This window comes from Nannobrachium achirus, assembly GCF_963921795.1.
Source record: "Nannobrachium achirus genome assembly, chromosome: 3".
In the NCBI taxonomy this organism is placed as follows: domain Eukaryota; kingdom Metazoa; phylum Chordata; class Actinopteri; order Myctophiformes; family Myctophidae; genus Nannobrachium; species Nannobrachium achirus.
In genome coordinates this window covers 72,121,681-72,148,590 of record NC_137812.1, presented here as the reverse complement: position 1 = coordinate 72,148,590, position 26,910 = coordinate 72,121,681, and the positions used below count along the sequence as shown (strand labels likewise).

The 26,910-nt window shown below is 41.6% G+C and overlaps 1 protein-coding gene across 1 annotated transcript; it reads right to left on the bottom strand.

The window, feature by feature from the left end:
* Positions 1-6,781: 6,781 nt before the first annotated feature.
* LOC308281562 (CD5 antigen-like) lies at positions 6,782-13,713 on the bottom strand (the record flags this gene model as incomplete). Its single annotated transcript, XM_080721792.1, has 6 exons — positions 6,782-6,910; positions 7,519-7,649; positions 8,716-9,012; positions 9,097-9,402; positions 9,952-10,260; positions 13,617-13,713. 6 exons carry the CDS (start codon positions 13,711-13,713, stop codon positions 6,782-6,784), a joined length of 1,269 nt encoding a protein of 422 aa, XP_080577918.1.
* Positions 13,714-26,910: the final 13,197 nt, after the last annotated feature.

Genomic DNA, 26,910 nt, shown 5'->3' with positions numbered 1-26,910 from the left:
GGGAGGTTGACAGTACTTCATTAGACCCCCTGGTGTGGTTGTTATGAGCAATTATGTATTGCCTTTCTATTTGGGTTTTAGCTGTAGGCTGCCACCTTGTGGGGTCAAATGTGCCGGTCCAAAAACACAGATACTTATTACATCACAGAATCAACCCCTCCCCTAATTACCATTCACCCAACATACGTGGGTGTGGCTAACTTCAGCTGGGTCACCACCCACCATGGCAACCACACATACCAATGAACTGGTGGGTGTGGCCACATAAAAAACATAATTTTAACTCTTTCTGTACACTTTTGGGGAAAAAAGTCTTCCTCCTAGTATAATCATAATACCTGATAATCATGTTTGAGAGGGGGGGGGGGGGGGGGAATCATGGCACCCCATCTTTAATGATTGATTCATATGTTTGTATAAGGAGTAGGCTTTAAAAAGTAAAACGCATGTTCATTAATGTGTCTCATCAGGGGATGGAAACAGGCAATGTTTCTTTTTTTTTTCTTCTTTTTTTCCCCTGATGATTAGCTTCCTATTTTCAAAAAGATTTTATGGAAACGCAGTTGGTGACAGTTGTCCATTAAAACACTTATGGTGCCAACCCCGAGTTTCCCAAGTTTGGGCCGTTTTTGAAGATTTTTTTTTTTTTTTTTTAACATTTTTTTGGACCCCAAAAAAATGTATTAGGCATGATCACGATCGCGAAATTGCATGTTTAACCCCCATACCAACCCATTCTTTCAAACATGGCAGCCATGTTTGTTTACATCTGAAGAAAACATAATGGCTGCTAGCTCATGAATGCCAGAACCGATTTCCAAGCGGATTCTTTTGTTTGAAAGCTGTGAACAGCGTGCACACACGTGGTGGATGATTAGGCATGGGCGTGCACGATCCGTTCACTATGAATTACATGGAAGTCTATGGATCTTGGACTTTCAAAGACATATAATTGATGGCACCAAGCAGGTTAAAACACTGAGGTGCTTTACTCTGGAACACACATACTTATCGCCAACTCCTCGTCTTCACACAGTAACTTTAAACATTGAGGGCCATCATGATTAACCATGCCTTTACACTTGTTTCTTACATTATAACGTAGCCTTATTTTGCATGCACACAGACACGCATATGCAGACATGTGCACACACACACAATGGGCCACTCCTGTACACTTTAGAACAGTGGTCCTCAACCTTTTCAGGCCATGACCCCCAGAATAATCATATTTTGTTACTGTAAATGGTACTGTAAATCTCTAAATTGTCATTTTAGAAATGTGCAGATACCCTACTTAAAATTCAAGTTGTTTTGTTAACTGGTGAGAGATAAATCAATGATGCAAATTAAGTTAATCATCTTTATCACCCCCCAATCACCCCCCCAAAATAATTTGGGGACATCCCTGGGGGTCCTGACCCACAGGTTGAGAACCACTGCTTAGAAGACAATCGAAAATGATGATAAATCTCACTGCAGATACTTCTTGATCACATGACAATAGAAATCATTTGTACAGATTTGCATGAGGTTTGGACACAATTAAGGATTGATGATACAAAAAAGGTTTAGCAAAAGTCAGCCTCCTGGTGGCTCTCTAACAGACTAGTGTGAGTTTAACACTGGTCGCTTCAACGGTGCTGCACGCACACACACACACGGACGGACGGACGGACGGACGGACAGACAGACAGACAGACAGACAGGGGCGAAAATATAGTCCCCGGATGAATTTGTACAGACAAGATAACCAATCATAGCCTCAGCGTTGGGGAAGTTAAAGTTACATGTAACTGAGTTACGTAACTAAGTTACATTTTGCTGTAACTTGCTGGTAACTGAGTTACATTCATATTTTTGTAACTCGTCAAGTAACTGAGATACTTTTTGAGTCATTTTTGGCTCAAGTTACAAGCTACAATTATAATTTTACATTTAGGTTTTAATATTGACGATCAAATTAATGTCCTCAACAGTTCATAATTGTCTTCTTTTTTTAACTTTATTAACAGATTAACAGATGTTTACTAAAGAAAATGTCAACCTTTTTGAAATAAGACATAAAACTCAGTTGAGAGGCATATTTCTGCTGGCAGGATATTATAGGCTATTTAGTTTCATGTACACCAAATGTACATTCTCAATTTAACGCTGAAAATAAAAATCAAGTTACTTTTTCTATGTAATCTGAAACTTTATAAGTTACATTTCTCCAGGTGTATAACTTTAACTTGATCAAGTTACTGCCATGGTGAGTTACTTGTAACTGTACAAGTTATGCTTTCAAAGTAACTTCCCCAACGCCGATCATACTCTAAAAACTTTGAAAGGAAAGGGTCTTACCTTGTGGTGACAGCGTGAGTCCAAGGATGAGTACGATGATGATGATGGTGATGGAGAGATGCATTGTGTTGGACAGAGAGTTCCAAATGACATTCTGTACAGAACACTTCCAGCTTTTAATACGTCTGTGAAGGTGATGTGACGGAGAGTTGAGAAACACTGCTTTCTAGCTGACGATGAGAGAGTCACAACAGTGCATAGGCTATCCTGCCTCTTCCCCAGTAATGTATTATCCATACATTCTGTACTACAGTCTACATTCTATAGTGTAATAATAGTTGCATAACAGTTCCCAGCAGTCAGTCACGGTCGTGACTCACTCACTGGTTTTGCAATACAAGTCAAGGCAGAGGAAGTTTGCGCAATCATCAACAGCTCTCACGAGAATGAAAACAATGTGTTGATACTCTTTTCTGTAACTCCCACCCCCGCCCCTTCTCTCTCTCTCTCTCTCTCTCTCTCTCTCTCTCTCTCTCTCTCTCTCTCTCTCTCTCTCTCTCTCTCCCCCTCCCTCCCTCCACTCACTCAACCCCCCTCTCTCTCTCTCTCTCTCTCTCTCTCTCTCTCCCTCCCTCCCTCCACTCACTCACCCCCCCCCCCCCCTCTCTCTCTCTCTCTCTCTCTCTCTCTCTCTCTCTCTCTCTCTCTCTCTCGCTCTCTCTCTCTATTATTCAGGTGACAAAAATAACTATACTGTACATTTATATGTCCGGAATGGCCAAACTTGCAATCTGGATAAAGGGAGTTGGGTCTACAGTTCCAGGTCAGGTTTTAACCCTCTAGAGCCCACTGTTGTAGGCTACTATTACAACGTTTGTATTTTATCCAAAAAAAGGTTTAAATCATTTTATTTTAGCTCCCCCTACCACCTAAACATCACCATTGGATTCTATTGTTTAGTATTACAATGCCATTGGCCACAATATAGGGATGGTTAACAGGGATGGTAGCTGCTCCACTTAGAGTTGAGCATGCATACTGTACATTAATAACCTGCAAGGGTTCAATGACATCTGGGCTGTTGGGGGGGGGGGGGGGGGGGGGGGGGGGTCCTATCACTGGAAGGGGGAGAGCTGGTTCTTTGCTTTTAATAGAAAGTCATATGAATCTTATGAATATTGGCTCTGTGTTTTGCAGTAACTTGAGCTGAATTGGAAAGATGTGGTTTAATAAAGAGCCTTTATTAAACCACATCTCTCTCTCTCTCTCACGTGCGACACGTTTTGAGCATGCTATTTTTGCTACTGAGTTGAATTGGAACCCAGAATTATCTTTTGTTGTTTTTTTTGTTTTTTTCTGAATCAGAATCCTGAGGTGCCATGGCATTGGTCCGAACCCTAACCCTAACCTCAGTTACCCTAACTAATTTGGACAAATGAACCTTCGGACCAATCTGCAGTCCCCCAATCGGGAAACGTAACATTTTGATAGTTTAAATGCATTTAGTTATACTCTGTTGACTTTATGAAGTTAAACACAAATACATTGGACATAAAAGACAATAAACATTGTAATACCCTGCTAGTCATTCAAATACTAATATAGACTTAACTTGCATGTTTGAAATTGTAACACCTGAAATCAATATTTGTATCTGTATTCTGATATTAACCCGTGGGCCACATTAACCACTTGAACACCAGTGTAATCCAGGGGAAAAATCTGCCTAAAATGCATGCCCAAATTTAGGTTAGGTTAGGTTAGTTTATTTCCATTTCATACAACTAATACAGTACATACAGTAATTTACAGTATTTCACATGCTGGTCCGAAAAGGTATAGGCAGAAGCCGCAGCTTATAGTGCATATCCCATTTAAAAACAAAACTCAAATATCACATATTTGATTTAAAAATTGGAACAGTTGTGTACACAAGACTACAATGATTGTGGCTACTCTTGACCCACCACATGTAAGCTAACCCCTGAAAATTCACAAATGCAGTGTAAAACATCACATTTCTCTTACCAAATTGTAATCACTTACTAGGGAAAAGAGGATTGAAAAAGACCTCCACCTATGGAAAATGTGCATTCTGAATAGTGAAAAAGACTCAAGACCTCATTAGAGACATATGTGACTAGAGAAATTTTCCATCAAGGTGTCATTAATTGATAGGCAAAATCTTATGAATATATTTCAAACTATGTAAACTCTACAGATGTTTTAGTGAGAGTAGTGCTGTAATATTAGTAATGTAAAAGTATAGGGTGAAAAATGATAAAAACAAGTAAAACTTATAGCTGCAAGCAGCGATAAAGTGGCCAAGCCAGAAAAAATAAGAAGGGAAAAAAGCTGCGGAAAAAAGCAGGAAAAGCAAGAAAAGGGGGGAAAGAAATCAGAAAAACTGGAAGCAGTGAGCACTGAGCACCGAGAACAGGTCTCCGGCAGGTCAGGTAGGTTATTTTGGCCTCCTGGTGGCTCTATAATAGGCCAAAGTGAAAAGGGTGCCACGTGTTCTTGGGCCTTTCACGGCAATCGGACGCTACATGCGTGATTTGAGGCATTTTGTTCCAAATATGTGTTATGCAAATGTTGACCCCCTCCCGGTGGCGCTTTAACAGGCCAATGTGAGAAGGGTGGCATCTGTTCCTTGACCTAGTGGGAATGTGCGTGCAAAATTTCACGCACATCGCAGGCTGTGTTCATGATTTGAGGCGTTTTTGGCCACTTTATCAGTGTGTGTGTGTGTGTGTGTGTGTGTGTGTGTGTGTGTGTGTGTGTGTGTGTGTGTGTGTGTGTGTGTGTGTGGTGTGTGCGCACTTCATAGGCATGTAAGATAAAGGTCCTTATTCCTTATACAAATTCACCTGGACAGTTTATGATGCTGTACATGACATCATTGTATTCCTTGTCCATCACAACATAGATTTAGACATCACATAGTTTGTAAATGCTTGGTTCAAGAGTTTGGTAATTTGGTAATGGCGGATATTAAAATAGGCATCAAGGAGGGGCATTTTGGGGAAGGCTCCATATCAGACAATGTCCAGGGACACAAACTGTACAAGTCTACCAAATTGCATCTGCTTCATTTGCATCATCATCATTTCATTTGCATCTGCCCATGAAAGATTGCGGTACATCTTGGGAATGGGCTTATTGTGTCTAAAATACATGTTTAGCCAATTGCATGCATGCCCCCAACCTGGGGCAAAAATCTTTAAAATCACTAAAATGATAGAAAGAAGCAAATGAAAACATTTTAACACTCATCTCTTCTTTTCTTGAATGAGTGACTATCTAAAATATGAACCCTTGTTCGACAAAGTTGTCCTTTAAGTCAAACTAAATATAATGCCTCAACTCCTGCAATTCCAATAAGTCCCCAGTTCAAATATTTTGGGGGTCACGGCCTGAAAAACACTAGGAGTCGGCAAGGCAAGGCAAGGCGATTTTATTTGCATAGAAAATATCAACAACAAGGCAATTAAGTCAATGTGCTTTACGCAAAACATCAAGCAAAGACAACATAATAGAGCCTCCTGGTGGCTCTATTATAGGCCAAAGGGTGCCACGCTTTCTTGGACCTTTCATGGCAATCGGACACTGAATGCGGGATTTGAGGCATTTTGTTCCAAAAATGTGTTTTGCAAAAGTTGACCTGCTGGTGGCGCTATAACAGGCCAATGTGAGAAGTGTGGCATCTGTTCCTTGGCCTAGTGGGAATGGGTGTCCAAACTTCACATAGCAGGCTGCATTCATGATTTGAGGCATTTTGTTCAAAAAGGAGCAATCCTGCAAACTTTGGAATTCAATGTTAGCCAATTAGATAGAATATGACATATCGGACAAGTTTGTGTGGTTTCTGGATAAAATCTGAAGGAGTAATATCGAAGAATGTGTTTTACATACTGTAAGTCGGCCTTCTGGTGGTGCTATAAAAGGCAGATGTGAAAAATGCAGGGCACAGGTTTTTCCTTGGCCTCTGGGAAGTGTGCATATAGAATTTTACACTAATCGGTGGAGTTATAGGTAAAAGCACAAATTGGCCTCTACACAACATGTAAGCAAAAGACTGTATATGCATGGCTTTTCGTAGTGTCAATGCAGCATTAGATTGGTGGATAATTAGGTCAGAAAGACACCTCTGAACAGTGTGCCTGTGTATGGAGCCACAGCATTAACCCTAAACCTGGCATAGTGGCTGATTTTATCATCCGGAATCTGCTTTCTTAGATCTGTGTTGCCAAAATACCAATTTTAGGGAAAGAACATGCAATGCAAATAAAAGAGTTGGCATAATGGGTAGCGGGCATAGCAAGCCCAAAATATCATTTAGGGATAGGGCAAGTTGCCATACCCCTTATCCTCACCCTAAACCCACGATTAGCGGGTAGCGGGGGTGACATAGAATAGAGCCCAACGTGTTAACAAAACTGATTTGGATTGGAATGGCCGCTTTTAAGTACAGCACTGAAGTAAATGTGCGTTGTTATCGTCTGCCACTGATGAGTGATGTATGTGATGACGTGAGGAGAATTTCTTCTGCTGCCTCTTGATCCTGACGGTTAAAGGAAACCATCTCAGCGTTCATCTCTCCTACATGCTGCCCTCTGGTGGCCTGGAGGAACACAGCAGCACCAATGTTTAACTCACAGGTTCACTAACCTCGCGTGGTTTTCATTCTAAACCGAGCCGGAGTGGTCCAGTCTATTAAAAGATAAATAAAAGAAATGCATTCTGGTTGGGGTGGTGCTGCGTTGTTCTTTGTTCCCTTTCAATAATACGAATCAAACAGTTTAGTCGCACTGAGAGTTAGAATAAAAGATGGATATGGGCCAACCAAACTATTGTTATATCCACTGATGACCTGATAACCGACAATGTTATAGCGTGACATAATGAAAGTATAACATAATAATGTCTTACTGTACAGTATGTATCTTTTTACATAATATACAATTATGACATCTTTTCATTTCATTACACATTATTTATTTATTATTATTATTAATAATAATAATACAAAAGTTGTATCAGGTTGTAACGTGATGTTTTCATGTTATAAAGTGTAATTGACAACCGCTGTTTTCATACGGATGCATGTCAACGTTTAGGTGAAATCAGCTGAAATCTTTGCAATTAAAGATGCATACGACACCTTCCTATTGGTCAATCAAAGATGCATACAACACCTTCCTATTGGTCAATCAAAGATGCATACGATACCTTCCTATTGGCCCTGCGACGCTTGAGGACGATGACGACGACGATGATGATGATGATGAAGAGCATGACCATAAGGAGCACTGTGAGTGTGGTGGTGCTGGAGTTGGACGTCACCTTAGAAGCTGTGGGGGCTGTTGTTGAAAAGCAAAAGACTTAAGTGGCAAATATGTGTTTTGTTATAATCATAATCTCAATTCTTCAGCCTAAATAAATATGCAAAGTCACTTAAGTAGTCAAATGAAAAGTACAATATTTGCCTCTGAGGTGTGGTGGAGTTAAAGTATAAAGTATTGAAAATAGAACATATTAATACACAATTAAATGAAAGTACAGTACTGGAGTAATTGTGCTTAGTTACTTAAAGTGTTAGTTCACCTATTTTTTACATGAAGCTGTGTGAAATACTTGCCATTAAAATAGTGGTTACAAATGTATTAATTCGTTACCAGAGTCCCGTGGTCAGAATTCTGGTCAGTTCTAGATGAATAAGTAGTTCCGGTGATTTGGCAGGGGCTCATGGCCCAATGATTAAAAATAGATGAATCCACAAAACTAGCGTCATTTGTATTGTTGACCTATTTCTACCAAATAGACCAATTTTCGTTCAACTTTGACCCCTCTGTCACATGGTACTATTTTTTTGTGTCCAGTATCACCACGCAGCTGCAACGTATTTCCCCAAAACAAGGTGCTTTGCAGTCAGCTGATCAAAACGAAACCTCGCTCTATATGGTAGAAATAGGCCAACAATACAAATAACGCTAGTTTTGTGGATTAATCTATTTTCAATGATTGGGCCAAGCCAAATGGCCCCCACCCCATTGGAACTACTTAATATTCAACTAAAACTGACCAGAACTCTGACCACGGGACTGTGGTAATCAATTAATACATTTTTAACCACTGTTTTAATGGCAAATATTTCACACAGCTTTATGTCAAAAATAGGAACTAACACTTTAACACCACATTGGAATATTTGAATATTTAATTATATGATGACCGTACTAGATTTAATAAATACCATTTTTTAAATTCAAAATCAAAGTTTCTATGATCATGATTCACCAGGATCCTGGATGGCTTGATTCTAGGCTTAAAATAGTTTGCGGTCGGTATGTTGGGATTGATTGATTGATTGATTGATTGATTGAGAAAGTAAAGTTTCATATCATTGTTAAACACTTAGTTTGTTACCTGAACAGACCACCTCCAGTCTCTTGGTGGAAGTAACAGACAGCTTTGTTCCACACTCCCTCACTGCAGACTCAGTTCCAACACAGAATGCATTAATCAACCATGCAGGTTCCTGTGTAATGTCCGAGGTCGTTTCTGTTGAAACAGCAGAGCCACAGGCCAGCTGTCGACACACTACGGATGATGACTTCTGGTTCCAGTGGGTGCCATCCACTGGTCTCCACTCTCCCTGATAGCTCATCTCCAGTCTACCAGTACAGTGACTGGTTCCTCCCACCAACCTGACATCATCCGGTGCTGTAAAGAGACAATAGAATTAGTAGGGACAATGCAATAATTATAAAATAATAATCCAAACCTAAAGTGTTCTTTGTCTGTTACCTGAGCAGGTGAGTCCAACAGTCTTGTCAGGTGAACAGGTGTTTCTAGTTGAGCCTGAGGTTCCACAGTCCATGAGAACAGACTCGCTGCCGTCACAATGGAACTCTTTGGGCCACATCGGAGCCTCCACCTCTCCATAGAGCGCCCCCTGGAGGACTGACGGAGCCCCACAGCCGAGCTCCCTACAAAGCACCTCTGCATCTTGCCGGTCAAAGTCATCTTCACACACCGAGACCCAAGACTGATGAGACTTCACCTCCACTCTGCCTGAACACGAACCAGTCCCATTCACCAACCTCACTGACTCTGGAGAGAAAAAGAGAAAGAGTACTTGTACATAATGTGTTCCGATTGTATTGTATTGTATTGTATTGTATTGTATTGTATTGTATTGTATTGTGTACACTTCTGCTTTAGCAATGTTTTTACATGCCAATAAAGCCCTTTGAATTGGATTGAATTGAATTGAATTGAATTGAATTGAATTGAATTGAATTGAATTGAATTGGAGAGAGAGAGAGAGAGAGAGAGAGAGAGAGAGAGAGAGAGAGAGAGAGAGAGAGAGAGATGCAAGGGATACATATCCATTCATTAAAACTTTATTGTAAAATTGTCACGTTAAAATTAGCAGCAGAAAGCAATTCTCAGTATAGTCTGCAACAAGGAACATAATAGATGGTGTATATATACGTATAGCTGTTGAAATGACATTGTTTCAACATCTAAGCTAGGTCTATAGCCTAAAAAAAAACTTTCACTTTTAGACCAGTTATCGGAGTGGGTATGTATAGATAATAGACAGACAGACAGACAGACAGACAGACAGACAGACAGACAGATGTCATTGTTTGTTACCTGAACAGGTCACCTTCAGTCTGTCAGTGGAAGTGACAGACTTCTTGGCTCCACACTCCGTCGGTGAAGACTCGTCACATTCAGATGTGGTCCACCACACAGGTTGAGGATCCCTAGCAGTAGAAGTCCTCTCCGTTGACAGAGCAGAGCCACAGTCCATCTGTCTACACACTACAGAAGATGAGCTGTGGCTCCAGTAAGACAGACCGTCTGCTGGTCTCCACTCTCCCTGGTGTTTCAGCATCAGTGTTCCACTACAGCCACCGGTTGCCCCCCTCTCTGTGTCCAACCTGACATCACTAGACATTCCTGCGAAGAAACAATCAAACAAAACAAGCAGTGTGATTAATATTACTTTCTTTTAACATAATTGCGACAGTAGGTCGCTACTTAGTATGAAAACCTCCAGCTCATGTCTGTCTGTCTGTCTGTCTGTCTGTTTATCCATCTGTCACTCTTCTGACATCACACTGACACCTCATCCCAGCTCAGCAGAATATAGCTGACTTCTTCTGACATCACAATGATGTTGCAAATGAATTCTGTACTTGTCCCTTTTATGCCCATATATGGAGATCCCTGATGCCATCAATATTAAGCTCATGTGCGCCACAGTGCGTTACACCTTATACCAGCTAATCCATATTTAGGAAAATATGGCAACCTTTTGGACACATTTTGTTCCAACTTAAACAACCAACCGCAACGCGAGTCACACAAATTAATGCAAATTAATTCTGTCCGTGTTCCTTTTATGCTAATATATGGAGATCCTTGATGTCTGGGAAACTCACACATGGACATATTGTGCCAGTATCATGTGGTCTATGACATCAAACATCTTAGAGGTCAGTCATCTTCCTATTTGGGAAAATATGGCAAGATTTTGGTGAAGGTTGATCCCATTCCAAAGCACCAGTGATCCCCCAGCAGTCTGCTGTCAACCAAGCGGATGTGTGCACGCACCCATGACCTACATAGGGCGTTTTACTGGGCAATAGTGTGTGTGTGTGTGTGTGTGTGTGTGTGTGTGTGTGTGTGTGTGTGTGTGTGTGTGTGTGCGTGTGTGCGTGCGCGCGTGCGTGTGCGCGTGCGTGTGTGTGTGTGTGTGTTATACCTTATATAACAATGCAAATACAAAGTAATAAACATACATTAGGGAACAATTCATGGGTTGAAGAACTAAGAAAACACATCAAACAATGCTATTGATCAACATCAGTCTACCTTATATAACAATACAACCCTTCAGGAGTCTCTCAAACAATCGAGAGTCTCTCTCAATTGATTGATTGATTGATTGATTGATTGATTGATTGATTGATTACATAGGACACTGTACAAGTTTGAAGCTACACTTAGTAACGTGGATTTGGACCTGGGTTGGAACTCCGATGCAATGCTTTGGATAAAACTGTGTGTCAAACCAGAAACAGGATTGTGTCAAAGGTCATGGACAACCTAGAGACAGGATCTAAATGTCTCAATAGAGGAGCAGGGAGACCAAATACAACCATGCTAATTGTATGAGCTGTATTGTATTAACATTATCTATCATACAGATTGGATACATAATAGAGATTTTGTATAGTTGTTAAATAAATAGTTACCTGAACATATCACCTCATGTCTCTCAGTGGAAGTAGACGGATTTGAATTGCGGCTGACAGAGCTTCCACACCGCCTCAGCGAAGACTCAGATCCGTCACAGGAAGACCTAATCGACCACACAGGGTGATTTGTAGAAACAACGGTGGTTTGTGTTGAAACAACAGTGCCACAGTCGAGTTGTCTACACAGTACAGACGCTGACTTCTGGTTCCAACTCGTATAATTAGCTGGTCTCCACTCTCTCTCGTGATTCACCTCCAACATACCAGCACAGTGACTGATTCCTCCCACCAACCTGAAACCATCATGTGCTGTAAAGAGACAATAGAGATGTAATTACAAAACATTTTAGATAGACAGACCGACAGACAGACAGACAGACAGACAGACAGACAGACAGAGAGAAAGGATAATTCTGAGATATTATGATTACGATTATTATTATTATTATTATTATTATTTTAGTACCGTAATTGCCGGACTATAAGCCGTGGCTTTTTTCCCATATTTTGAACCCTGCAGCTTATACAACGGTGCGGCTTATATATAGATTTTTACAGCTAACGGCGAGTTAGTTAGTTTTACAATGGTCTTTAACAAGGATTTATATAGAGATATTTACCAGGGGCGCTCTAGCGGGAAGCAGGAAGGACACCTGCGGCGTATAGTCAGGTGCGGCTTATATATGTACACATTTGTTTTTTGTTCTAAATTTAGCTGGTGCGGCTTATATTTTGTGGAATAAACTCCCTGTCACGCTTAGAACAACAAACTCACTACCTGGCTTCCGCCGTGGACTTAAGACTCACCTCTTCAGACTCCACTTAAACCCATAGCACTACTGTAACACTCCCCCTTCCCTCAGTGACCACCAATGACCATACATGGTTTTTTGAAGTTTTTTACGTGGTCTACCTTTGTTATTGTTTTTCTAGATTGATATTCCTATGCATTTATATATTGTTATATTGTTGTTAATGAACTGACATATTATCTTGCTTATTATAGTGATGTGTATTACCTGCTTATTTTAAGTCACTTTGGATTAAAAGCGTCTGCTAAATGCCTAAACTGTAAACTGTAAACTGTATATTCAGGTGCGGCTTATAGTCCAGCAATTACGGTAGTAGTAGTAGTAGTAGTAGTTAGGCCTGTCCTCTAAAAATCGACGAATCGACGCGTCGTTTTAAGCCCCCGGAATCAACGCCAATTGTTTGAGTCGAGCCGTCAAAAATATATAATTTTTTATCACACCAGTATACTGTGGTGCGGTATGAGAGCGCTGGACTGTGACTGTCATGTAATTCTTATTGAGTCCATACTTCCTACTACTTGTAAACTAGACTTAAAAATAAAATCAGTTCACGTGACTTGAAAGTTGCCTTGATCATATAACAGGGAGCTCTTATTTTGAAGTAACCGCTTGGAGAGGAAATGCGTCGACAAGTTGTTATTCTACTTGAGAGCTGGCCAAAGAAGCAGCAGAGCCAGCGCGATGCGCTTTCACTTTCACTGCCGTGGGTGTGTGGTGGTTGGACTCAGGCTGAGGAATAGCGACGGGCGAACTGTTTTCTTTTTATTATCTCGCACCAGATCGGCAACATAGCTCTTTTGATACAGCAGCGGTGCTCTGAGAAAATACAACTTGTGGAAATAATACACGACATGCTGTCAAAGAGATGCATTATTCTCCCTCCTGCTTCTCTCCTCCGTTGTTCTACTCTGCTCCACAATTCACAATTACGCACGGCAAATTACGCACGGCTGGACGCAATCTTATCGTCATGTCTCAATATGCACGGTAGTTCATGGATCTAATTCACTTTAAAGGCTTAAAACATATTGCTGTTTTATTGTATTACGTTGACGTGGTTTAAAAGCTTAAAGCACCACTTTTTTTTTCTTTTTTTTTTACATAAACGATTCGTCGACGCGTCGGATTAACCCCGCGACTCGAATCGACTTGATAAATCCTGCGTCGAGGACAGCCCTAGTAGTAGTAGTAGTAGTAGTATAAATATATAGATTACTGTCACTGTGGAAGAAAGTGTTACCTCTACAGGTCAACTCCCGTCTGGAGGAAGAAGTTGCAGACTCCACTGGACCACACTTCTTCACTGAAGACTCAGATCCAACACAGTGAGACGTCATCTTCCATACAGGTTGAGGTGTAGACTCAGTCCATTTTGTTGAAACAGCAGGGCCACATTCCAGCTGTCTACACGCTACAGATGATGACTTCTGGTCCCAGTAAGACAATCCATCCACTGGTTTCCACTTTCCCTGGTGCTTCATCTCCAGTGTACCGCTACATTGCCTAATACTGTACAACAGCCCACCTGTTACTCCCACCAACCTGACATCAGACTCTGTACAGAGACAACAGAACAAGCTTTACAAACAACATTCTTTGATTGTAAAATAATAGTCAACAATAATATGTACGTGTATATAGAGTATAGAGAATACACCTGTATTTATCCACTAAGATGATACATTCATAGCCAGTTTGATTGCATAGGCCTATTGAACTTTACACACACCAGAGAAAATCCCATGAAGATGCAGAGGTAAACATGAATAATTTAACATTAAATTAACTTTGAAGTATTGAGATGCGTAATACCCAAAAATGAAGTTGAAAAACATTTCTGAAAATAATACAGTATTAACTCTCCTACTGCCAGATTATTTATTTATTTATTGGGTCTGGCGCCATCAAAAAGCGGCTTACCTTGGCGACGTTATAGTAGATAGACAGACAGACATTTATTTATTTATTTTTTTTTTTTTTGGTTGTGCAATAGTGCACTTTGGTCTGCCAGGCAGCAGAGGGCGGCGTCATGCGAGAATGAATGTGAATTTGCCTGTTATGTGTTGAAGAAGAAGAAGACCAGTCACTGGCCACAGAGCCTTACAGCCGGAGGAAATCAACAAGGAAGTGAATTGTTCTCCGTTGATCTAACGCATAATGGATTTTTTACACCATCACCGCGGAAAATGTGTTTACAGTAGACGGCCGCGCGACCCCTCATCAGCTTACAGTCATCAGACGAACGAACCGAACGAGCGCCGTATTGGCATCGAGGTTCTGTAAAAAATGGGGCGAACGTTAACGTTCAAAGCGTGGGAAGAGTTAACCATCACTATCAAGATGTGAATATGCAGGTTCTTGATAAAGGCAACGACATGTTGTTTACGCCTACATTTTTGAAGGACTCAAGTGCTCCAGTACCTTCTGTGGGCTCACTGGTTCAGAAGTGTCCCAGTGGCTGTTTCTAAGATACGGATGAATTGTCACTTAAAATTATTGACATTATTTGCTACGCTACCTGAGGCTGAGCAGACCACTTGCACTCTGCTATCGCTGAGACTAGACTCCATTGTTGCACATTCCATCAGAGAAGACTCGGAACCAACACAGGACATAGATGAGATTGTCCACAAAGGTTGATCATAACCAGAACGCCTTGCTGTTGAAACAGCAAAGTCACAGTCCAGCTGTCCACACACCACAGATGATATCCTCTGGTCCGAGAACCATGCTGCAGGTCTCCACACTCCCTCATGTTTCACCTCCAGTATACCAGTACAGTTACTGGTTCCTCCCACCAACCTGACGTTTTCGGATACTTTAAATAGACAAGATAGTAAGTGAAAAGTGACTGTTTGGCTCAGTTGCTCAAGTAAAAGACAAACTATACTTTTGTATTGTTATTCTATAATTAGTATTATTACACTATCATATAGGCAATACGACAAAAGTGTAGTTTGTTACCTGAGCAGGTGAGTCCAACAGTCTTGTCAGGTGAGCAGGTGTTTCTAGTTGAGTCTGAGGTTCTACAGTCCAGGAGAACAGACTCACTGCCTTCACACTGGAACTCTTTAGTCCACATTGGAGCCTCCACCTCTCCATAGAGCGCCCCCTGGAGGACTGACGGAGCCCCACAGCCAAGCTCCCTACAGGCCACCTCTGCATCCTGCTGGTCAAAGTCATCTTCACACACCGAGACCCAAGACTGATCAGACTTCACCTCCACTCTGCCTGAACACGGACCAGTCCCATTCACCAACCTCACTGACTCTGGAGAGAGAGAGAGAGAGAGAGAGAGAGAGAGAGAGAGAGAGAGAGAGAGAGAGAGAGAGAGAGAGAGAGAGAGTTTAAAAGAATTAACACATCAGAGAGTACATTTGCATTGCCCCTATAAGGTGTCAAATCCTCCAAAAGAGGAATCATCATTAATAATTAACAAAAACAAGAATCAAGAAAACAGTGGCAATCATTATCATCATTGTAAACATCAGAGTGATAGATAGATAGATAGATAGATAGATAGATAGATAGATAGATAGATAGATAGATAGATATACTAGATATACTACTGCCATTGTTGAAGTCGTTGTTTGTTACCTGAACAGGTCACAACCACACCATAACTGTAACTGTTAGAGCTCCATGCTCCACACTCCCCCAGAGAAGATTCAGATCCATCACAGGATGATCTACTTTCCCATACATCTGGATTCGGTGACGATGATGATGATGATGATGATGATGATGATGATGATGATATGCGTGTTGAAACTGTTGAAACAGCAGATCCACAGTCCAGTTGTCTACACACTACAGATGATAACTTCATGTTCCAGCGATTCTTCCCAGCTGGTCTCCACATTCCCTGGTGTTTCACCTCCACTACACCAGTACAGTTACTGGTTCCTCCCACCAACCTGACAACATTAGACTCTGTACAGAGACAAAACAAATGTTAACCGTCCAAATGTGTAGTTGTTTGTCTTGCACATGAGAAAAGGTTGAGCATGTCCACATTTTCACAGGGCATTCATGTTGAGAAGTCTTATTTTTTTGAAAAGGAAAGGCAGAAGCAGAAGTCAGATAGCACCTAAAAGAATTACATCTTTTCTCCAGATTGGTGCAGTGTACAGTGTGTAGTAGGAAGTGTGGTTAAACTTAAGATCGAGCAGTAGAGAAATACATGATTTAAAATTTGCTGGTGCACAAAGGCATTGTAGGAAGAATGCTTGTAAGGCCTATAAAGTTCCCTGGGGATAAATGGTAAATGGTGCATTTATGTAGCACCTTTATCCAAGGTGCTTTACATAGATTGTGCATTGCATTCACCCATTCACACACAAATTCACACACCAATGGCGGAGGAAACCATGCAAGGCACCAACCTGCTCACCAGGAGCAACTATAGGGGTTCAGAGTCACCAACCTGCTCACCAGGAGCAACTATAGGGGTTCAGAGTCACCAACCTGCTCACCAGGAGCAACTATAGGGGTTCAGAGTCACCAACCTGCTCACCAGGAGCAACTATAGGGGTTCAGAGTCACCAACCTGCTCACCAGGAGCAACTATAGGGGTTCAGAGTCTTGCTCAAGGAAGGACTCTTTGACACTAAAGGTCTTTAAACACCAGCAGCAAATTTGCGAATAATTCGCTTTTTCTTTTTTAAACCTCTTTAAGTCAATGGAAGCTTCCACACCGACAGCGAATTCCGAAAAAGCTAAAAAGCGACTGTTATTTATTCATTCTTGTTTCGAATTTAGCGTTCGCAGGCAAACTCCTCTCTCTCTCTCTCTCTCTCTCTCTCTCTCTCTCTCTCTATCAAAGCAAGCTCACTCGATCCTATTCAAAGAGAGAGAGAGACCATGGTCAAGTCTTGTCTGTGTGGCTGCTTGCTGGAAAAGTACTCAAATAAATTCAGAGGCAAAGCCATTTTACTGCTGAGGATTGCATTGAAGCCAATGGCGTAGGCAGGAACGAGAGTCAAGGTAGGTGAAATGCCAGCAAAGTGCATTGTGAGCTTGTAGATCGGCTATTTTCAAATGGACAAAATGTATAGGGCTGAAGAGATTAATGTAGGCCTATGTTTTATAATAGGGGAGAACGGGGTAAGATGAACCGCTGGGTAAAATGAACCACACCCTTTATCTTTAAAACTATACACATGAGTCGTCATTTGACGTTAAAATAAGAACACAAACATCATTTCCACCTGGCTGTGGAGTTGACAGACACATGGGCAAAGTGGAAAGCATATTTCTACCCCAAAAAGTGTTTTTTGTTGGTCGAAGTATTTTTTTTCTTTTTTACTTTTATGGTATAATAATTTTTATGTTAAAGCAAATGTACGCAGGTCTAAACTTATAAATCATGCATGTTGGTGATATCCCAATGTATGAAACTATATGAATCATTTAGCTAAAGATGAGCCTTAAGCATTGAGCTAGCCAGGTTTTGTCCAAATGGTGGCTCAAATGCCTAAATTGAACTATGTGAATCACCATTCATATTTTGTATTAGGTCTGTGCTACTCAAATTATGCTGAATGATCTTTCATTTTGATGAATACACTAATTTAAGAGAAGTTTTTAATATTATATTAATAATTGCAAATATTAAAAGGTTCTGAATAATAAACTTTATTTAATTGGTTTTAATAGTTTTTCGTACGGTTTAAATAACCGTAAGAAAGGAAATAAGACTATGTGATAATATGTGTTATTAAAATATAAAGTACATACATTCTTTGTTCAAGTTTAAACTGTTAAAGTTTAGAATATCACGTGGGTCAACTTAACCCTTTACCTGGATCAACTTACCCCTCACCTGGGGCAAGTTGAACCAGATGACCACTTTTTTTAATAAATCATATTTTGATGGTCCTTTGTCAATTTCAAATGATAGCAGACATCCTGAAATATGTCTTGATGTTTTGAATTTACTGCCATTTCACTTTTTCTTGCTTCCAGGGCAACATAATCAAAAAGTGGTTCATCTTACCCCGTTCTCCCCATATTCTAAATAAGTAACTAGTAACTAAAGTTGTCCAATAGCGGAGTACACAGGAGACACAGACCATTTAGGCGGGTGGTTGTCATCGTACTTCTGCGTGCGCATTTGATTCTTTGTAAAGCCAGGTGATGGCCGAAAGTAAACCCCCCTGTCACCCAATGAAAACAATAGTAAAAATGTACTCTCTGTAGAGTTCTATAAGATCTCTATAAGCGAGTTGAGTAGGCCTCGGCTATCGGCCGCCTACCAGTGAGAAGGAGAAGGAACTGGTTGAGAGAATTTTTTTCGGAAGCCAAATGGAAATAGAGATTTTTTTTTTCATTCACTTTCTATTTTCTAATTTAGGCTAGATCAGATCTCAGTTGGTAGGCGGTCGCCTAGTCCGCCTAACACTGCGTACACGCCTGATTGAAGTCAACAGAAGATTTCACCTCCTGATGATGTCATCAAACTGATGCATCGTTAATGGGACCCCATCTATCAGCAGCTGTCAAAAAGACCCCTAGGGATGTGTTACATCCTGCACGAATCATTGAGTCATTTCAAATCTGCGAGCATAACAGCAAAGTTAGCAAATCAAATAATATTCAAACATGTAGTGTAATCTGCAGCATGAGACGACAGGGCTTGACCTTGGAAATGTCTTTAATTGAATCGTAGTTCAAACCTTCAGTTAAATCTCTCTCTCAATCGCTATAGGAGGCATTTTAGTGACTCATTTCAGTGGAGGTGTTGAGGGCCTGAATTGCTGCCCTGTCTGCCCACTTGCCCAGTCTTTGTTGAATAATATCAGCGGCAGCGCTCTTAAACAGATATGTATATGCCATGTACACGCCTGGAGTCGGGGCGATTTGCTGCCCATCAATCTATCGTTAAGCAGTGTGCTAGAGCTCAATTGGGCAGGCAGCTGCCTTGCCTCTACAGTGGCTTCACCTCTGCTGGCGGACCAGTGTACATTCCCCAGGGTTCTATCAGAGAGGTTTTAACTCACCACATTCCCCAGGGTTCTCGTCAGAGTTGTCTCCACAGTCGTCCTTCCCGTCGCACTTATAGGCCAGGGGCTGACATCGAGTGTTGTTACACCTGAACTGGTCCCGGCGGCAGTGTCCAGCCACTGACAAACAGACGGGGAGAGACAGAGGTGAGAAAGGACATAGAAGGACACTGGATCACTTTTTTTTTCTTTTTAAATATACAAAGATGTATTTGAAATGAGAGATATGACATCTATTCTTACTTGTACAGATCACCCCAGCATCCTCAGCATGATCACAGTTGTGTAAACCAATCCCATGGTGTCCAAAGTGTATGGGAATTCTCCCATAGGGTCCAAAGTGTATGGGATTCCTATGGTGTCCAAAGTGCATGGGATTGGTGTCGGTGTGTGAGCACTGAGTGAGAGACCTTTCAATTCCTGAACAACGGACCATCCAGATTGAACCAGTCCCTTGGCCAAAATAGGCGCCTGTAGGAGCATCCTGTGCCGTCCCACAGCTCAGCTCTCTGCAGACCACCTCAGCATCTTTCAGTTCCCAGCTGTCATCACAGACTGTTCCCCATCTGTTGTTGTGATAGACCTCCACCCTGCCAGAGCACCGTCCACCACCACCCACCAGCCTCACTGAACCTGAACATGAATGAAAAAAAGAAAAGAAAAAAAAATCACATCCAGTGTGAAGTGAGCGGTGCTTTTCATGAGTTAATATCATTAAGCGCCCTGCGAAGCTTAGCCAATGAGTCAAGTGTGGGACATACATACATACATACATACATACATACATACATACATACATACATACCATACATACCATACATACATAGGTACATACAAACAGACAAAGGCAGATGTAGGAGCTTTGAGTGTTGGACCTGGAAGAGTGTTAGACCCGGAGCTTAAAAAAATAAAACCTAGTCCTTCCCTGTCCTTACTCGTCCTCACCCACGTGCAGCTAATAATAATAAGGGTAATAATAATAATAATAATAAACTTTATTTGTATAGCACCTTTCATGACATGAAATGCAGCTCAAAGCGCTTTACAAAGCAGAAATGAAGCACAAGTGCTTAACAGAAAAAGTACAAATGATTACAATAAAGCAAAAGAAAAGTAAAAACAAAACATTGAAAAGCATTTAAAACATCAGTAAGGACTCTATCATGAAAACATTTTCAGAACAGTTTGGACATGAATAACAGCACAGGGATCAGACATCAGACAAGCTGACACAGACCTACCCATAACCTGCAACCCACCAACAATAGCAGAAATAAGGAGGGCTATCAAGCAGCTGAGGAACGGAAAGGCGGTAGGACCAGACAACATCCCTGGGGAGGCACTGAAGTCAGATCTGGAAATCACAGTGAAGATGCTCCACCCACTCTTCATGAAGATATGGGAGGAAGAAGAGGACCCGGCAGATTGGAAAGAGGGCTACCTCATCAAGATCCCAAAGAAAGGGGACCTTAGTAACTGTGGAAATTATAGAGGGATCACACTGCTATCAGTGCCAGGGAAGGTTTTTAACAGAGTGATCTTGAACAGGATGAAGGACCTCATCAACGCACAACTCCGCGATGAGCAAGCTGGTTTTCGCAAGGACCGATCCTGCACAGACCAAATTGCAGCCCTGCCCATCATTGTGGAGCAGTCAATAGAGTGGAACTCTCCCCTGTACATCAACTTTGTGGACTATGAGAAAGCCTTTGACAGCCTAGACAGAGAGACCCTCTGGAAGCTTCTCCATCATTACGGTGTGCCGACCAAGATCGTTTACATCATAAAGAAATCCTATGAGGGACTGACATGCAAGGTGATCCACGGAGGGCAGCTCACAGAGGCTTTCCAAGTGAGGAGAGGGGTCAGACAAGGTTGTCTACTCTCGCCTTTTCTCTTCCTGATGGCCATTGATTGGATAATGAAGACCTCCACAGCACAGAGAAGGTACGGGATACAGTGGACACCTTGGATGCAACAGGACGACTTGGACTACGCCGATGATCTGGCACTGCTGTCGCACACCCAACAACAGATACAGGAGAAGACCAACAACGTGGCATCCACCTCAGCACAAATGGGACTCAACATCCACAAAGGCAAGACCAAGATCCTCAAGACCAATGTAGCCAACACCAACGCAATCACGCTGGAGGGCGAAGCATTGGAAGAAGTGGAAGCCTTTACCTAACTTGGTAGTGTCATTGACAAGCAGGGTGGCACAGACGCTGATGTCAGAGCAAGAATAAGAAAAGTCTGTGGAGCATTCGTGCAACTACGGAACATCTGGAGCTCGAAAGAACTGACTCCCAACTCCAAAGTCAGATTATTCAACACCAATGTCAAGGCAGTCCTTCTATATGGAGCAGAGACATGGAGAACCACAGCTTCCACCATCAAGCGAGTGAAGGTCTTCATCAATAGCTGCCTGCGGAAGATCCTCCACATCCGATGGCCAGACACCATCAGCAACAACAAACTCTGGCAGAGAACAAACCAGGTGCCAGCAGAAGAAGAAATAAAGAAACGCAGATGGAGCTGGATAGGCCACACCTTGCGCAAACCCCCAAGTATCATCATTCGACAAGCGCTAACATGGAACCCGCAGGGAAAGCAGAAAAGGGGTCGCCCAAGAAACACCTGGCGCAGAGACCTGGAGGCAGACACCAAGACCATGAAGATGACCTGGAACCAACTGGAGAGAACAGCTCAAGACAGAGATGCCTGGAGATCGCTTGTTGGCGGCCTATGCCCCAGAAGGGGTAGTAGGCGTAAGTAAGTAAGTAAACGACAAATAAGCTCTAATTCGTGCAATATTTCTAAGGTGAAAGAAGGCAATCTTAATAACATGATTAATGTGTGTATTAAAATTCAGTTCAGCATCAATGATCACCCCCGAGTTCTTTACAGAAGTGTTACATACGCAGTACAAAGATATAGCTGGGTGTCATCAGCATAGAAATGGAAATTAACTCAGTGAGCGGAATTGAAGGAGTAGTTCACCCCCAAAATGACTTTTGGCCATCAATGGCGATCAACCAACGTGTTGAAAATAAATAAATAAACTTACAGTCGAGCTCATCAGAGTTGTCCCCACAGTTGTTGACTTGGTCACATAGCTTGGACACGGGGAGGCACACACGGTCATTGTGACATCGGAACGACCTTGTGGGCGGGCACTGGAACGTTGCTGTGGGTTGGAAGAGAGAGAGAGAGAGAGAGAGAGAGAGAGAGAGAGAGAGAGAGAGAGAGAGAGAGAGAGAGAGAGAGAAGGAGATTAGTCATGGGATATTAACTCATTGGGTGCTTTAATTAATTATTTAGATACCTTGCACCAGGGTTTTTCCATTGATTGTACCTTATTTTGAAGACCCACACGGAAGCCACAAATGTGTCCATGTTGTGGAAAGTCTGAATCCATTGCAAGCATTTGTTTTGCACGAAAAACACAAAAAGGCTTTGTGGTGACCTGGAAAAGTGTCTATGGACGTTTTTAGATGGATTCAGAATCATGAAAATTCCCTACAGTAGTTTGACCCCTCCAATGCTACTAAAAGCAGATTTTTTCCTGTATAGTAAAGTTAATGGGACCGCGGGGGGAGAAGACGACAGCCTCCACGCCGCCTCCCCTGCAGGTAACAAGAAATGGTGCAAGACCAGCTTGTGAAACCAACGTTGCCACCCAATCATCGTCAAGCTGACAGACAAGGTGTAAAAAGGTTTGGGGGATTGCAACCTTTGTGAGGTCTGATTTTGGGTGGACAGCCACTGGCCAATCTCCACCAGGCGCCAGCGTTGAGTGCATGTCCACTAGGATACAGGCAACATCGGTTGTACATGTGTAAAAGACTCCACCATCTTCACTGACCATCGGCCCTCCGGCTTGTCCTGGCTCCATGCCATCTACGCAGGGGACTTGAACGGCCAGCTCACTGACTGGGGATACTCCCACACAACACCAGATGGAGAGACGTTGTGCGAGTGGGCCTCCAACGTCAGTAGTCTAGGACCTGGCTAAGATATGTATGCACTTGAGAGAATTTCTCAACTGTTCTAGACTAATATGAACCCAGGGAACAACTTAAGAACTATGAGAAATTCTCTGTTCGGAGCGAAATACCCGGAAATGACCAGCCATTTAAGAAATGACCACACCATGTACTAACATACACATAGCCAGTGGCATAGGCAGGATTGAACAACTGACTAGGTCTAGGACCACCTGGGTGGGTACTGGAAAAAAAAAGCCCTGCAAAAAAATGCATGTTTTTCGGGTCGGTCGTCTAGTGCGATTTGGGTTGGGTTTCTTTGTGTGATTTAATAATTAATTAATGTATTTTTTTGCCCTCAAAGTTCAATTTCATTACAAACTAGAAAAGAAAATGTCTAAGAAATGTCAAGTGTGCCTGCAGCTCGCTAAGTGTGTGCAACTTTGTGTGTGAAGCGGTTGGTGTTAGCATTAGCATTTTTAGCATTAACATTAAAATGTTTTGCATTAGCATTTTAGCCTTAACTTTAGCATTTTACAGCAAGTTTCGAGACGGTACCATGCTGCCAACTGGAGTTATGGCTGTTTAATGCTCAGCCAATAGGAAGACAGTGGTGGGGCTTAATAGGGGGCGTGGCTTAAGTAATACGTACCTATTGGCCATTTAAGTCCAGACACCGAGTTTTGAGTGGGTACCATGCTGCAAACAGGAGTTATGGAGTTATGGACGACAGAGGGGGCGGGGCTTCAGCAATTGCAGTTCGTCCCTATTGGCCGTAAAAAGTCCAAAGTCGTGTGAGCGTTTTAAAGTTTAAATCGAGGTTTTTTTTTTTTTTTTCATTCAAATTCAATGGGGTTTTGGGGCATCATTTATAGTGAATTACGTTGCCATGGTAACACAGATCGGAAAGAAAAGTAATAGCACACCATTCCCACGTTTTGATGTATATATTGCGGGGGTGGCGTAAATCATGCGGCAGTTATTGCGTGCCGAAATTTGCGGGAAGAATATTAATATTATTTTGGACTATATAGGTAAGTATGGCGGATTACAATACGTTTTTTGCCATTGCATTGCAGGCACACTTAATAAAATCAAACCAACCACTCATTCAGTTAATAATACCTACTTTGAACAGAAGTGATAGAGTGTAATTTCCTTGTGTTAATTCTGCTTGATTGCCATCTTGCACATTAATTAACCACGTTACCATTTGTGCATCAGCGTGTAATGGTTGCTCGATAATCTGAACATTGCATTACTTTGAGAACTCATTCCCTTCATAATGTAACAAACAAAGGATAAAGTCTGCTGCACAGAAATATGTAGCCTACTTCAGATTAATCCTTCAAAATGTTGCTCAGCTGACATGTTAATTATTATAGGCTACTCACTCTAATAGAAGGCGTCCTAGCATTGTTTAATAGTGTCCACCAGCAGTGACGCAATTGTAGTCCTACAGCAGCCATATTTTGGGTCAAACACAGGTGTACTGATTGGAGTAGATCATTAGTTATATGCCAATCAAACAATTGAAACACCAGTGTTAAAGGGTGTTTCAATAAGTTCTTTTTTTTTCGCCACTAAGGGGGCGAGAAGAACCTCTGGGCCAAAACTATGATATCTCTGGCCAGGAAGTTGTCCCAGGCTCAAAATCTGAGCTGGGACAATACCGGATGTAGAGCCCTTTCAACCTTCAAAACATTCAGAATAGAAACCAAACACCAACACTACAACAATCTGCAGCCCATGTTTCGATTGAATCCTACCAGGCTACATCTGTAGCTATGTTCTCTCATAGTCAGTGGAACAGATAGATAGAAGTTCTGATATTTCTATAAGAAATAAGGCTTTGCTGCACTTTGGTGGGCAATATATGTGTCCCAATCTCACTGGCGGCTAGTCATTGGATTTTTATTCATTTTCATTTTTTCATTTCATTTGAAAGCTGGGGATCATAGCTACAAAATTATATTGGTTGTGGAGATTGACCCAACAGTTTTGAAGATATGGCTTATAGCATTATGCCATGCTAAAATACTACTTCTGAGATATTTACCTTTTAAATATAATTATAACCTGCAATGACGTGACTCCGCCACATGGGGAAGTAGAGAGGCACAATTCAATTCAAAAAGCTTTATTGGCATGAGAACACAAACGTTTACATACACTCTAACTTAGAGAACTTGGCTATTTCTACTTTACTTTAGTAAATCCAATTTCCAATACTTTTACTTCTACTCCACTACATCTCGGTTCCAAATATTGTACTTTTACTCCACTACAATTTTTGAAAACTTTAGTTACTAATTACTTTGCAGATATAAATTATAATATTATAAAACATGCACGGACCACTTTAGCCCTATTTTATACCTTGGTAATTTGAAAATAGCAGATCTACAAGCTCAAAACGCGTCGCGATGCGACGCGTTGTGAGCATGTAGATCGGCTATTTTTCCCACCACTGGTATATCAATAAACGAGGCGTTCTATCCTCGGTATTAAAACTACTATTCTATCTCTCTCATAATGCCCAAATGTAATCCTTTGTTCCTTGTACTGTGTGTGAATTATTTCGTAACTGTAGCCCTTTGTAGCCAAATGCGGTAATATCGGAACTCCATTACTTAGCGATGCAAACCACATTATTTATCCCGTTCATTCAATGCCATGTGTGTTCCAAATGAACAATTATTAACCACGTAATGTTGTTATACATCTAACATCTAACAATAGATAACTGTAGCTATGCTAATTGCTACCGGAAGGGACACAACATTCTATAGGGCACCCAGTCCCCACGTTGCTCTGTGGGAATGCGCTTCTATATACGTATGCAACACCAGAACTCGTGCCCTATCGAAATTGGTCATCTAACTAAGCTAACTCAGTGCTTCATGTTACATGAGTGTTTGTGTAACTTCAGTCAGAAGGATAATCTGACCTGATAATAAAACACAATCTACAGGCTTAACCGCCTCGCGTTGTGAGCTTGTAGAAGAGCAACAGAGTTGGGTCACGTTTTATTTGTTTATACGATGCCTGCGTTAGCCTGCAGCTAGCGCTAGCTAACGCTAGCGTTAGCCGTTAGCCACTCATAGCCATTCATCCAGAATGGTCTACTCTAAAGTCAACTTTCCGACGGCGAGTGAACGATTGCATTCCATCCATGTTTTCTTGGCTGTCAATTTATTGTCCAAAAAAACAAACGCTCTGAACGTTAGAACTAGATAGTTTACGACGACACTGATCTATTCAATGCTAAGCTAACTCAGTGACAAAGGAAGGCTTCACGGAAGACAAACGCATACGTCACAGACGCCTCCAGGCAGGAACGGATCATTCACCCGCGTAGAAGAAGAAACAGCGGAAGTGAACGACGGAAGAAGAATAAATAAAATAATACACTAAATCATTATAACAACATTACGTGGTTAATAATTGTTCATTTGGAACACACGTGGCATTAAATTAATGGGATAAATACTGTGGGTTGCATCGCTAAGTAATGGAGTCCCGATATTACCGCATTTGG